This window comes from Calypte anna, chromosome 2 (assembly GCF_003957555.1).
Source record: "Calypte anna isolate BGI_N300 chromosome 2, bCalAnn1_v1.p, whole genome shotgun sequence".
Lineage (NCBI taxonomy): Eukaryota > Metazoa > Chordata > Aves > Apodiformes > Trochilidae > Calypte > Calypte anna.
The window spans coordinates 149,194,932-149,209,856 of record NC_044245.1 but is presented as its reverse complement, the minus strand read 5'-3'; the positions used below and the strand labels follow the sequence as shown (position 1 = coordinate 149,209,856).

Below are 14,925 nucleotides of genomic sequence, written 5' to 3'. Positions count from 1 at the left end.
GACTTTCTCCAAACATTCCCAGCACTGGTTGCAGGCTGGAGGGAATGGGATGGGACTGTCACCTGCCTGCCATCATCAAGGGAAAGGGTTATCCCATCCTGATATTTGCACACATTTTGGTTTTGTCTGGCTCATTACTGGAACAGAAAAGGCCCAAAATTTATTTTTAATAGCTCTGAAGTGATGGCACTTTCCTGGGTGGGATTCAGTTTTTGAAAAATGCCAACTTCTAGAGTTTGCTTGGGAGAAAAGTTAAATTAGTCCCATATTTGGGACTGCTCCATTCCCACCACTCGTTGCACCCATGCACTTTCATTTGCTCTGATTTAAGTCCTCTTCCTGAAAGTGTAAAAACCACAAGAATACACAGAATCTCCATCTGAAGGGGATTGTTTAGGCTGAGAGGAGAAACAGAAGCTAAAGTGGCTTTGTCAGCTCCCCAGAGTAAGGGAAGTGATAAGGAAAAGCTAGGGCTGAATATCCCAGAAGCAGCCAGTGAGGATGGATGAAAGGATGGACAGAAAGATAGGAGGCAAAACAGAAAGAAGGAAAGATAAAAGAGCAAAATAAAAGTTTTAAATAGAATGGGTTGGATTGGAAGGGACCTTAGAGATTGAGTTCCAAGCCCTCCCCACAAGCACCTTCCACTTGTCTCAACACTTCTAATGAAAACATGAAATATATCAGCACCTTGCAACACAACCAGTGAAAAAAAAAAACCCACAACAATTAATGCAGAGATATTGCAGTGTGGTGGGCCAGAATTTTAAGATTAAATCACGTCTCACCAGAGCTACACATCTCCTGTGTTCATTCTCCAAGCAGGAGAGGCAAAGAAAATAACAGGATCATGACAATTTTTCAGGGAAGCTGAAGTGGAGAGAATGGAAAGATGGACCAGAGCAAAGATGTTTGCTATGGAGTTTCTGGGGCATCTCACAGCTGTTATAAAAGTAAAACTGAGAAGGACAGACTCAGGAACAACCCTGCAAAGCCACCATGGCAGCAGATGTAGAAGGGGGTCATTTTGGAAGCCCTGTATGGCAATTGAACCAACTTGGGAAATTGCCAAAGTATTTCAAGTTGAACTTTTGAGGCTTGTGAAAATGTCACTGGGTGAGATGTGTGACTCCAGATACAAAATGTCTGAACCACCATAACAAGAGGGGATGGGGTGAAGTCTCTGCAAGCAGCAGCAGGTACCTGTAGGACAAAAAACTCTTCCAACATGCAATGAATTGGAGCCTGGATTGAGGGGAATGAAGATGTTCTTATACATGCACAGGATACTTCATCTTGATGGTTGCAGCAAAAAGGCCATTTTTTAAATGAAAATCAGGAATATCAGAATGAAGCTGAGGCTCAGTCTTTCAAATGTCATGGGAAACATTTATTTCTTCACACCAGTAGCAGCTACACAGCTGAAGGGTTAGAACCTGGATCCACTCGATGCTGGAAGTGGATCAATGAGATTGTATTGATGTCACACTTCTGCACCTGGTGGTCTGATGTGGCCACCCCTTTCCCAGCCTAGGAGAGACATATCTGCCCAATATGCATATTCATAAATGTCAGAGATGGTTTTTACATTGTTTCTGCCAGATGGGCTGGCAGGATTTCAGCTGGCTGGCTCCTCTGCCCATTCTCATTCCCCAGAAACAAATGCAGGCTGCCTGAACATCTCTGATTGTCCTTACATTTCTCCAGCATGTCAAAATTCCAGTGCCAGGGTTGAGATCTTCTCATCCCCTCTCTGGTCTGGATCTTGTCCTGTTGCATTGCCCATCCAGCCTCCCTCTTCATGCCAGGTTGGGAGCAAACACAGAATTCAACACTCAGCAGCCAAGAGGGGCCACCAGAACACAGCTGGTGGCCCTTTCCCAGCTAGAGGGGGTGGACCTGGAAAGCTCCTCTGCAAGCATTCAGGTTGTTGGGGGGTTTTTTTTGTTGTTTTTTTTCTCCCTCTCTGAAACAGCAGCTCCTGGCCAAATCCAACAGATGGAGGAAATCCCCCCTGTCTGTGCTGGAGAGGAGAATATCACTGGGTCCTTTGCCTCTAGCAAGGAAAAATCAAACATAAACCAAACACTGAATGTTGTCCTTCACATTAAATCTCCTGAGCTGAACAGCTGCCATGAAAACATGATCTGCCTAAGCCAAGATGCTGTTACCAGACAAAGTTTCCTTCCCACTTTGGGATGAGCTTTCATTACAGTTTTTCTTCAGTCTTTTACAACTTTGGGTTTCTGGCTTGTTTGCTTTTGGGTTTGGGAATGGATCCCTTGGGAAATGTAGCCGGATGAAGATCATCAAAGAAGAGACTCCATTGCATGAAACATAGAGAATTCCAAGAGGATGGAAAAATATAAGGACCACATACAAGTGGAACTTGTGTTGTCACTAAGTCCTCTCTGTGCAGTGATTTTGGCCTCCAAAGTGTTTGGACTCAGCTCTAGGAACCATGTGGCTCTACCCTTATTTTGGTGACCAAACCTCAAGAAGCCACAAATCTTGGAGAAGTTGAAACCCATCACACCCATTGTTCCATACTAAGACTTTCTGAAGGTCCACCTGGGGTAGCCCAGAAAAGAAAAGATGGTAGGTAGGACTTTCCCCCTCTGGGGGAAAGGCTGCATTACAAGAAAGATTTAATTCCTCCAGTGCATTTGCCATGGCCAGGGAAAATAAAACAACCAATGAAACCCCCTCAGATCCTCTGCAAAAGTTCATCTCAGCAGCTCCAGGGAGATGAGTGGAAGCACCAGAGTTGTTCCCACTGAGAATCTGCCCCAGATGCATCATTAAACTTAAATAAATATTAAACTTAATATTTCTCCCTGATGCTGGAGACCCAAATAAACAACTAAAACACTCCTACTAATCACACATCACCTTATGAGACACTTTGTCTAAAGCAAGGAAGGAGAAGAGTAAGAAAAGAAGGGGGGTTGCCCTTGTTTTGAAAGTGGTGGGTTTTGTGGTATTCTAAGGTAACTTTCTTGGCCAGCTCCTGATTTTCTTTTCAGTGGTGGTATTAGTTTCCTTGGACAAGTTTCTATTTGCCACCACAATAAAAAAAAAAATATCAGAGCACTCATTCCTCTTTTGTTTTGCAGTTTTATCAGGCCTATAGATTGCCCTTTAGTCAAAAAAAAGAGTATTTTTTCCTGTTTTCTACCAGAAAATTAAAGTGTCATCTACTCCTTAAGTCAGGTCTTATTACTTGCTACTGAAGTGCTGCACAATTCAGGATAAAGATGTTGCTCTTTTCTCTTTTGTCCAGTTCTCTCTTTTTCTTTTTTTATTTTTTTTTTTTTTTCAATTTAAAAAATGAATTAGAATCTATTTAGCTGCCATGTATAATGAACACTTAGGAAAATAACATTCCAAGTGGAAGAAAACCCAATCCTACTCATCCCTAACAAATCCATGAGCAAAATTCAATATGGGCACAACAGTGACACATTTAAAACAGGATTTCTCTACCACTTTGAAATCCTCTCAGGTTTTAGCACACTTCAGAGTAAAGAGAAGGAAAACGTAGAAGGGAAAGAAATTAAAATCCCTTCCTGGATCAGAAATACTCCTGGACACAGCTGCAAAGGCAACAAGAGACAGATGCACTGAGGAGCAAGTTCAGAGCCAAAGACAGAGATTTGGTTGGGATGAAGAGTTTATTTTGAGGTTTATTTTGAGGGAGGTCCCAGCCCTCAAAAGGTGCATGGGCAAGTTTTGTTGGAGGATTAATTGTTCACAACTTCATTCATATGCTTCCCAGCTTGCCAGCATGAAAGCAGCACAGCAGGGCTTAGCAGTTTTTCTGCAAATAGGCCCCTGGGAGAAATTAATCAGAATTAACTTATTTCTTTCAAAGGGATAAATCAATTTGGACTCCCCCACTCAGTGGGTGTCCCCTCTTGCCAAACTAGGGCTTTCCACTTAGTTCAAGACCTTTTCTTTCCAAATAAGCTCAGTTGAACCAACTACAGTGCAATTTAGAGGAAGGGTATGTAATAGGAGGAGAAGAAAACAAATTAAATCATTTATTGAATCACAGCCCCTCACTATGGGCACAGTCAGGGTTAGGATCAGCTTTAATGAACGTTGTGTTCTGGAAAAGTGAGTAAATAGTGAGTAAATAAATAGTGATTCATCCTTCAATGTTGTGGAAACCCAACCCAGCCTTCCAGGCTCCATGGTTGCCACCATCCCACTTCATCCATCCTTGTCACAGGAACCTCAGGAAATCTGTTACGAAGATGAAGAGCAAAATTTTGTCCCTGGGGCAAATCAAGAGAAGATGTGATGTCCTTTGGTTACTGATGGAGAGGGCTGGACCTGGAAAGATGTGTCCAAGGACAGTTCAAGAGGAATGAGAAGAAAACAAATATGGCCTATGGTGGGTTTTAAAGATGGTTAAAGATTGGGATGGATGTACTACAGATAGACTGTGGATCACCCGTTTTTGCCCAGCACAGGAGGAACACTCTGAGTTGTCTTTTTGCCTGTTGCCTCTTTGTTTAAAGAATGGCCACAAATACACAACTCTTCCTTTCCCCCCTTCCTCCTCTTTCCATCTCCTTTTCCTTCTAATTCCCTCCCCTTCCTCCCTCCTTCTTTTCCCTCTCTTTCTCCTCCTTTTTTCTTTCCCCTTTCTTCCCTCCCTCCCCTTTTCCCTGGGGCAAATCAAGAGAAGATGTGATGTCCTCTGGTTACTGATGGAGAGGGCTGGACCTGGAAAGATGTGTCCAAGGACAGTTCAAGAGGAATGAGAAGAAAACAAATATGGCCCATGGTGGGTTTTGAAGATGGTTAAAGATTGGGATGGATGTACTACAGATCTGTGGGTCTGTAGGGTCTCACCCTTTTTTGCCCAGCACAGGAGGAACACTCTGAGTTGTCTTTTTGCCTCTTTGTTCAAAGAATGGCCACAAATACACAACCCCTCTTTTCCCCCCTTCCTTCCCCCTCTTTCCCTCCCCTTTTCACTCCATTTCCCCCTCTTACTGCAAATTCCCTTACTTCCCCCTTCTTTTCCCCCTATTCCCCCCCCTTTTTTTGATCCCCCTTTCTTCCCTCCCTCCCCTTTTCCCTGGGGCAGATCAAGACAAGATGTGATGTCCTTTGGTTACTGATGGAGAGGGCTGGACCTGGAAAGATGTGTCCAAGGACAGTTCAAGAGGAATGAGAAGAAAACAAATATGGCCCATGGTGGGTTTTGAGGATGGTTAAAGATTGGGATGGATGTACTACAGATAGACTGTGGATCACCCGTTTTTGCCCAGCACAGGAGGAACACTCTGAGTTGTCTTTTTGCCTGTTGCCTCTTTGTTTAAAGAATGGCCACAAATACACAACTCTTCCTTTCCCCCCTTCCTCCTCTTTCCATCTCCTTTTCCTTCTAATTCCCTCCCCTTCCTCCCTCCTTCTTTTCCCTCTCTTTCTCCTCCTTTTTTCTTTCCCCTTTCTTCCCTCCCTCCCCTTTTCCCTGGGGCAAATCAAGAGAAGATGTGATGTCCTCTGGTTACTGATGGAGAGGGCTGGACCTGGAAAGATGTGTCCAAGGACAGTTCAAGAGGAATGAGAAGAAAACAAATATGGCCCATGGTGGGTTTTGAAGATGGTTAAAGATTGGGATGGATGTACTACAGATCTGTGGGTCTGTAGGGTCTCACCCTTTTTTGCCCAGCACAGGAGGAACACTCTGAGTTGTCTTTTTGCCTCTTTGTTCAAAGAATGGCCACAAATACACAACCCCTCTTTTCCCCCCTTCCTTCCCCCTCTTTCCCTCCCCTTTTCACTCCATTTCCCCCTCTTACTGCAAATTCCCTTACTTCCCCTTTCTTTTCCCCCTATTCCCCCCCTTTTTTTGATCCCCCTTTCTTCCCTCCCTCCCCTTTTCCCTGGGGCAGATCAAGACAAGATGTGATGTCCTTTGGTTACTGATGGAGAGGGCTGGACCTGGAAAGATGTGTCCAAGGACAGTTCAAGAGGAATGAGAAGAAAACAAATATGGCCCATGGTGGGTTTTGAGGATGGTTAAAGATTGGGATGGATGTACTACAGAGACTCTGTGGATCTGTAGGGTCTCACCCTTTTTTGCCCAGCACAGGAGGAACACTGAGTTGTCTTTTTGCCTCTTTGGTCAAAGAATGGCCACAAATACACAACCCCTCTTTTCCCCCCTTCCTTCCTCCTCTTTCCCTCCCCTTTTCACTCCATTTCCCCCCCTTACTGAAAATTCCCTTACTTCCCCCTTTTTTTCCCCCTATTTCCCCCCCTTTTTTTATCCCCCTTTCTTCCCTCCCTCCCCTTTTCCCTGGGGCAGATCAAGACAAGATGTGATGTCCTTTGGTTACTGATGGAGAGGGCTGGACCTGGAAAGATGTGTCCAAGGACAGTTCAAGAGGAATGAGAAGAAAACAAATATGGCCCATGGTGGGTTTTGAGGATGGTTAAAGATTGGGATGGATGTACTACAGAGACTCTGTGGATCTGTAGGGTCTCACCCTTTTTTGTCCAGCACAGGAGGAACACTCTGAGTTGTCTTTTTGCCTCTTTGTTCAAAGAATGGCCACAAATACACAACCCCTCTTTTCCCCCCTTCCTTCCCCCTCTTTCCCTCCCCTTTTCACTCCATTTCCCCCCCTTACTGCAAATTCCCTTACTTCCCCCTTCTTTTCCCCCTATTTCCCCCCTTTTTTTTGATCCCCCTTTCTTCCCTCCCTGCCCTTTTCCCTGGGGCAGATCAAGAGAAGATGTGATGTCCTCTGGTTACTGATGGAGAGGGCTGGACCTGGAAAGATGTGTCCAGTCCAGGCTGATCCCCAGTTCAAGAGGAATGGGAAGAAAAAAAATATGACCCATGGTGGGTTTTGAAGATGGTTAAAGATTGGGATAGAGGTACTACAGAGAGGCTGTGGATCTTTTTGTGCAGCACAGGAGGAACACTCTGAGTTGTCTTTTTGCCTCTTTGGTCAAAGGATGCCCACAAATACACAACCCCGTGTACAACCCACTGAATTCCACCTTCTTTTCCAGCATCATTCACCAGCACTGGTGCAGCCCTTTCTACAGCTCCACAGATCCCATAGTTGGATTCCCCTCCAGATCCAGCTTCCAGGTCCCTTCCCATGGGTGGATGCACTCTTACCCTCACTGCTCCAAGCTGCAGCTGAGTTATGACCACAAAGTCACCAGCATGTGGGGGGACACACACACATAGATGACAACTCTCTAATGTGGGTGAAGCTCAAAGGGAAATTAGGCAAGATGAAATTCAGCTCATTAGAAGGTTTCATTGAAAAATTAAAAATAAAATTTAAAAAATAAAAGGAGGAAAGGAAAAAAACCCAAAACCCACCACAGCCTCTAATTGCAGTAGGATTTAAATTTATGGAAGTAGTAAAAAATGCATGAAATCATTTTACCCCTTATTAGAGGAATGTATTTATGTCCCTCTATTTGAACTTTCCCTTTATCAGGAGACAGTTCCCTGCCTTTGAAGACAGCTGAACTTTCCCTAGTTATTTAACTACTCAGAGCAGTTATTCAAACATCCTCTTCTATGAATTTGAAATAAAAAGGAAAGGAATAATTATAATCACCCATTCTCTGGGCTGAGCTGCTTCTACTGTTGTTTTTTCCTCTTTATTCCCTTCTCCTCAGCTAATGTAAGAAAAGAACTGGGAATGAAAGTGCCTGGGGTTCATCAGCTCATCTCATCAATACCTCCCTGCTGACTGGCATTGACAATTTGTCCTCTGGAGAAGAGGATCTGGAAAGAGGGTGCATGACAGGAGCATTTGCCAAAGATTTTGCTTTGCTCAAAACCTGCTCTGATGGTCAGATCTTTCTCCACATCTTAACCCTTTTGGTTCTATTTTATAAAAGCAAGGGGCACCAACATTGCTCTTGACTGGGAAGGTGAACTAAGCCAAGAGACCTCTCACAGCTTCACCTTTTCTTTAGTTGGCAGAGGGGCTCCAACCAGCAAACAAACACCCCGAAGTATGCATCTTTCTCACCAGCATACCAAAACCTGCCAGGAGATTCTTATAACCTTTATTTGGGGGTTAAAGGTCTGGGATCTGCAGGGGGTTGTGTTAGAATCTGCGTGTACATGCGTGGACCACGAGGCAGGGAAGGGAGGAGGGCAGGACCATGCAGACCCCAAATCTCATGCTTCCCCGGGCTGGCCATGGACCCTTCATCCCTTTCTCCTTCCTTCTGGAGCATCCTTTAGTATTTCTGGCACTGGGGGGCCCGGGGATCCTCCTTGAGGAGAGTGAGGGGAACATGCCTCCACTTACTATTGCAGGCTTTCCTATTGCAGAGCCTTCCTTCCTCCAGGACTCCTTCACAGACCAGACCTTCCTTGGGAAGGGGTGTGCAGGTTCTCATGCGGGTCTGCAGACCTCCCCCGCAGTCCTTGGTGCAGTCACCCCAAGCCGACCAGGAGTTCCAACCACCTGGGCAAAAAATCCAGAAAAAAGCCCCATCAGCTGTAGGGAAAGTTTAGCTTCCAGGTAGCCAAGGTGCTGCTGGACCCTACCAAGCCTTGAAAGTGGGGTGGGTTTGGACGGGGTAGGGCTGGACACCAGGGTGTAGCCCAGAGAGTCAAGAGGTAGGAAGGGAAGGGAAAATCATTGCCTTTCCATTGACTTCTCATCAAGTCTACCATACCTCTAAACAGACATTTTGCCTTCCTGCCCCATTTCTAGGTAGTCCAGCTCATCTTGTGCTTGCTTGCTGCAAAGCAGTCTCCTGTCAGGGTTTAACACTGCCCCAGCAATTAAACCAAATACCAGATGCTTTCCTCTATTAATCCCCTTCTCCTCCCTGATAAAGGAGAGAGAATAAGGGAGAGAGAATGATGGGTTGGAAACTAAACTACACAACTTTAATGAAACAGGAATGATCAAGAGGAAAAAAATGACTAAATCTATACAAATATCCATGGAAACTGATCCCAGGTTCATCCCCCCTTTCCCCAAATAACTCTCCCATCCCCTCTGAGGCTGCAGGGCAGCCCTGGGAAAGTCCAGGCTGGACTCCTGGGGTCAGCAGCAGTGGGGAGCTGGAGGCAGGAACACACAGATTCAGGCTGGCATGGATCAGGAGCACAGGCAGAGGAAGGGATGGAATCCTCCCAGGATGCCCAAGCAAAGAGGGACAGGGCAAGGAGGGGAAGCAGGAAGGGCTTTGACTCTGATGATCCCTCCAATTTCTCCTAAGGATGAGGTGGATGGGATGGAGTCCTCTGTTTGGTCAATTCTGGCCATTTCTCTTGTCTGTTCCTCCCCAAAGGAGGGCTTCAGGTGGGACCTCTTGACTCCTTTTCTCCTTCCAGAGGGCAAAATGTTCCTCAGAGCTGAGCAGTGGCCTTGGTTCTGCACCCCATTCTCCAGCTGGAACTCTAACCATCAAGTGGGATCAGTCCCAGCAGCAGACACTGCCTGAGAAACTTGCTGTTCATTTCAGCAAGTGCAGCTCCTTCCAAGAGACTCAGCTGGAAGCAAAAGTTCAAGACAGAAAATCACCTTTATCCTGGCCCAAACCAGAATATTCCCTCCTCTGAGAACACCCTCTCTCCATTTGGGTTGTTCAGCTCATAGAAGACAAAGATCCAAGGACAGCTTATAGCAGCCTTCTAGTACCTGAAGAGGCTGAAGGAAAGCTGGGGAGGAACTTTTTACAAGGGCATGGAGTGACAGGATGAGAGGGAATATTTTCAAGCTGAAAGGGGGGAAATTGAGATTAAATATTAGAAGGAATTCTTTCATTTGAGGGTGGTGAGACACTGGCTCAGGTTGCCCAGTGAAATTGTGGGCATTCCCTCCCTGGAAGTGTTGAAAGCCAGGTTGGATGGAGCTTGGAACAACCTGGTCTGGTGGGAGGTGTCTGTAGCCATGTAGACGGGTTGGAATCAGATGATCTTTCAGGTCCCTTCCAACCCAATCCATTGTATGATTCAGTGATTGGGTTAGGTTTACTCCTAACCCTAGAAGGCACTTGCAAAACACCCATCAAGATCCACATCCAGCATGGGTCAGGTTTTCTACTCTCCCTCTTCCCCAGCACAAACACAGGTGGCTTTGCACAGACAGTGCTGGAGCACTGGGAAGGAGTAAGGGTCCTACACCCACTGGTCCCTCCAAAAAAGACACTCTTTTTCCCCAGACTAGAAATACCAACAGCAACAGGGGCACTGCTCTCAAGGGCAGCATTGGTGGGGGAATGATACTCCCCTCAAGCTGCCTTGCAGCACCCATGGGGAGCAGCCTAGTAGCTTCTTAATGTGAAGGTACTTTTCTTGGCTTAAATGCCCATAAACATGTTAGGAACACACAGATTTTCCCCTTCTAGGGCCAGCTAAAACCCACAAGTTGATGGAGCCAGCATCACTGGCTTCAGTGATGACCCTGACACTTGCAGAAGAAAATGTTGAGTCTCTGCAGCTTTCTCCATCCTGTGCCTTTCCAGCTTGCTGCCAAAGGATAATTAGCCCTGGTGGGATGTCCATAAACATTGATAGCAGCATGGACTGTAAAGACCATCTGAAGCTGGCTTGCTTCCCACAGTCCAATGCCTTGCAGGAGGGTGCCTGTGGGGAGCCAAGCAAAGCTGGGATTCACGTTGGAAAAAGAACCCCGGGGGATCATCCAAGCCATTCAAGTGATGGAGAAGCTGTCACATCCTTCAGTGGTCAGTTCACTCCTCATCAGCTACATCCAGGAAGTTAAAACCTGCTCTGGATTAGGTATCTGCTTCTAAAAGCTGGAGAATGTTTCCTCTTTATCATTTGCTCACCTCATGGGGAGGAGCAAAGTTGACCACTTTCAGATGGCTGCTTTTCCTGCTGTGCAGCCTCTCATTACCCTAAGCTACCCTTGGAGATCCTTCAGGTCCAAGAAACTCAGCTGTGTGCCATGCTTAGGCACAGATCAAGATAATTAGCCAAAAGATGTAGGGTTTTGTTTTTGTTTTGCAGAGAGGAAACACCAAGAGAAAGGCAAATGCTGCTGTTAAAAATCATTTTAAAAAAAATGAAATAAAACTCCTTCTTTTCTTTTTCTCACCGACAGTCAGAGGTTTCAGAGGTGGAAATGGGTCCTTTCAGATGAGCCATCTTCCCTGTGCTGTTATTTATCAGGACCATAGTTGTGCCCTAAGCTCTAGGCTGCACTGCTCATACAGGACATCAGCACTGTCTGAAAGAAGAGGGTCCTCAACACCCCAGTTGGATGCCAGATCAGAATATATAGACATTTCCAGAACCCCATTGCATAAACCCATCCATGTCCACAACATAAAGCTGTGGGCATCTGTTAATCCACCCAAAAGAAGGATTAACTGCTAACACCAACCTAGCTGGGCTAAAACATTTTCTCCCAAAGCACAGGGTGAGAATAAACACGTGCTGAGCATCCCTCACACTGCTGAAAGCTCTAGAAGCTGCCCAGATCCTTAATAATGAGAATTACAGGGGAAAACTGAGCAGGATGGAAACAGGCTGGTGAACCTGCCAGCAAGGTGCTTGGAGATCCTGGCAGGATTGTGAAGGATGGAATTGGTGCTGGCACTCAATCTCTATTTGACCTTGGAGAAAGCTCTCCTTTGCTTGAAAGTCACTTTCTCTCCTGGTTTCTTTTCCAAGCAGCAGAGAAAAGCAGGGTTGTGTCTCCTGTTTCCTGATGGCAGACAGATTGTGTTGCAGTTGCAGGAGAGGGCATTGACATAATGGCAGCTACCCTGATGCTTTGATGGAGATAATCAATAGGCTATCTGTAACCAAACCCATCTAGGAGCTATTCAGCTCTTTCCTTGTCCTTTTAAGGATGTCTCTCTTTATTCTCACTCCTTTGCAAATTAGGAGTTAGACTGGGGAAGGGAGAAAGCAGCTCCACACAAATCTTGGAGACAGTTGTGATGCTTTTTGAAGTCAAAGTGTATAAGTGCTCCAGTGTTTTAAAAGGTTATTTTCTATTGTGCTTACAAGGAAAATACAGCCTGGCCACCCAACCTGACTGCCTGTTATGGTGTCCCAGATGTAGTGCTGGGCTCTTCAAACAGCTCTGCATTTCAGGATTTAACCTGTTATGATGCTAAAATTATATAAAAATAGATGCTGCCCAAACTTACTACAGGAAAGAGTGAGCAATAGGGTAAGTGCTAGTTTTCTACTTCTTTGCTTGTCAGCAGCAATGGGAAAACCAGTCAAAAAAAGGTAAAAGCCATTCTGATCTCAAACCCTTAACTGAAATGAGATCTCTTTATGAGACTGAGCACAGATAACATCCTTCCTCTCCATATTCCTCAGCTTCCATCCTATCTGTGAGTACTAAAATGAAGCTAGAGAAGTACCAGACCACTTAATAAATCAACACAGGAATTTATAGCCAAGACAAAGGTATTCCCCAGTTTATGGAGTAGTCCTTTTTTATCACCAGGTTGTCCCAAATGAAATATTGAATGTTATTTATCCTGTTTATTGGCTGTCAGATAAACCTTTGGAAATCTACCTTCTTTTTCTGGGCCTAGACATTCTCCTTTTCAAGTGATTTGGGTTTTTTAGTGGTGCTGGTTACCTTTTTTAGTGGTGATTGCCTTAACAAGTTGCCAAGGGTCTGCAGTATGAAGTTGTACCCATCCCACCTTTGAGGGGCTGTGTGAACTCTGTGCCATGAGTAAAACATTTGGATCTTCTGCTCACTACCTGACAACTTCTGGCTGGTGGAAAGGGGTTGCCAGATAATGCCAGCTGAATGAGCTAGCATGGCTGTAGAGCATGTGTGTGGCAACACACAGCTGCTTTTATCTTAGTGAAGATGCTGAAGGAGGGACAACAGTGTTTTTTGTCACTGCAGAGGTTGCATGGATGCCTGTCAGGGTTTAACACTGCCCTGGCAATTAAACCAAATAACAGATACTCTCCTCTATTAATCCCCCTCCCTGATAAAGAAAGGAGAGAGAATAAGGGAGAGAGAATGATGGGTTGGAAACTAAACTACACAACTTTAATGAAACAGTAATGAGAAATAGGAAAAATGACTAAATTTCTACAAATATCCAGGAAAATGGATCCCAGGTACCTCCCCCCTTTCCCCCAATAACTCTCCCATCCCCTCTGAGGCTGCAGGGCAGCACTGGGAAAGTCCAGGCTGGACTCCTGGGGTCAGCAGCAGTGGGGAGCTGGAGGCAGGAACACACAGATTCAGGCTGGCATGGATCAGGAGCACAGGCAGAGGAAGGGATGGAATCCTCCCAGGATGCCCAAGCAAAGAGGGACAGGGCAAGGAGGGGAAGCAGGAAGGGCTTTGACTCTGATGATCCCTCCAATTTCTCCTGAGGATGAGGTGAATGGGATGGAGTCCTCTGTTTGGTCAATTCTGGCCATTTCTCTTGTCTGTTCCTTCCCAAAGGAGGGCTTCAGGTGGGACCTCTTGACTCCTTTTCTCCTTCCAGAGGGCAAAATGTTCCTCAGAGCTGAGCAGTGGCCTTGGTTCTGCACCCCATTCTCCAGCTGAAACTCTAAACCTCGAGTGGGATCAGTCCCAGCAGCAGACACTGCCTGAGAAACTTGCTGTTCATTTCAGCAAGTGCAGCTCCTTCCAAGAGACTCAGCTGGAAGCAAAAGCCCAAGACAGAAAATCACTTTTATCCTGGCCCAAAACAGGGCAATGCCCTATCACCCAGTTTATCAGGAATGAATTCCTGAGCTGCAGCCAGGGGGACAGTCCCTCAGGGTCTCCCCATCCCTCAGGAACTCCCCATCTTCTAGCAAAGATTCATCCCCATCCATTTACTGCACAATTCCCTGGTCTGGAGCTTCTCATACTTCAAGTATGGGGATGGAGGAGACCTTGGGAAACAAGTAACTTGTGCAAAATCCAACTCAGAATCCCACTGAAGTTAATGGGGCTCTTTGCGTCCAGTTCCTCTTGCCCCTGGAGTCCCATTTTGTCAGCTCTCAACAAAATGCTGCACCCTGCTGATGGATGCAGGTTGAGTTGCCATCTGTCCTTAATCCAGAAATGAGTCTGCTGCAACTGCTTTATGAGGGATTTTGCTTTCCAAAGGCACTGACTCCTGGTGAAGGTCACACACCCAACGTGTTCCCACTTAGCATAAGTTTTGCTTGCAGAACTGCAGACTTGTTCTCACTTTATTCCCTTTAAATGCAGTAACTGTGGCTCATGCCTCCAGCTCCAGAGCTTCCAATCACTCCCAGCAGCTATCACCTCAACCAAACTGCAAGGTTTGGCTTGTGGGAGTTTTCTTGATTATTTTAAGATGATTCCTAGCTCCTAGCAGGAATTTTGCAAAGGTGATTATGGAACATAAGGCTGCTCCTGGGACTGGTTTGAGAGCAACCCAGACTGTCATTCAGAGATGCCTTTAATCCAGTTTCTAAAGGGCTTTTTGATCCTCCTCAGTCAGTTCTTATCATGATCACGTCCTAAAACAAATTACTTTTCATGCTAGGCTGACCCAATGCATTTTAATTCTCCGCAGCTAAATGAAAATTTCAAGATGGTCAGAATCAACTGGCAAGTTCATATTTGGCATTTTTTGCTCTGAATCTTAAGCAGAGCTGCCAAAAGAATAGGTCTTTCCTCTTAGAAATTAACTGAGAGAGCTCCACTCAGACACCTCACTCGAAAACCCTTGATCTTTGGGAAGATTTGCATCCCAATTTGGAGTTTATCTTTACAGCTGACAGCTGTGATGTGTCTCAGATGCCAGTCAATCCTGCCTTTTAATTTAACAGCAATGCCTTAAATTAGCTGGCAGTGAAAACAGCAAAAAACTAAGGAAGCAACACCAAACAATCAATAAAGGACAGCAAAAGGATCTTTGCTGACACACTACATCCATCCCTGATTTGGTTTCTTTAGATTTAGCCTCCCAGTGACCCCATCT

General features: G+C 45.6%; 1 protein-coding gene across 1 annotated transcript in view; it reads right to left on the bottom strand.

Moving 5' to 3' along the window:
• The window catches only part of ADGRB1 (adhesion G protein-coupled receptor B1), a 223,264-nt gene that overhangs the window by 162,382 nt on the left and 45,957 nt on the right, over window positions 1–14,925 (bottom strand). The window contains exon 2 of the mRNA XM_030445190.1: window positions 8,313–8,471. Within this exon, the coding sequence (XP_030301050.1) occupies window positions 8,313–8,471 (159 nt within the window). The remainder of the gene's footprint in view (window positions 1–8,312; window positions 8,472–14,925) is intronic.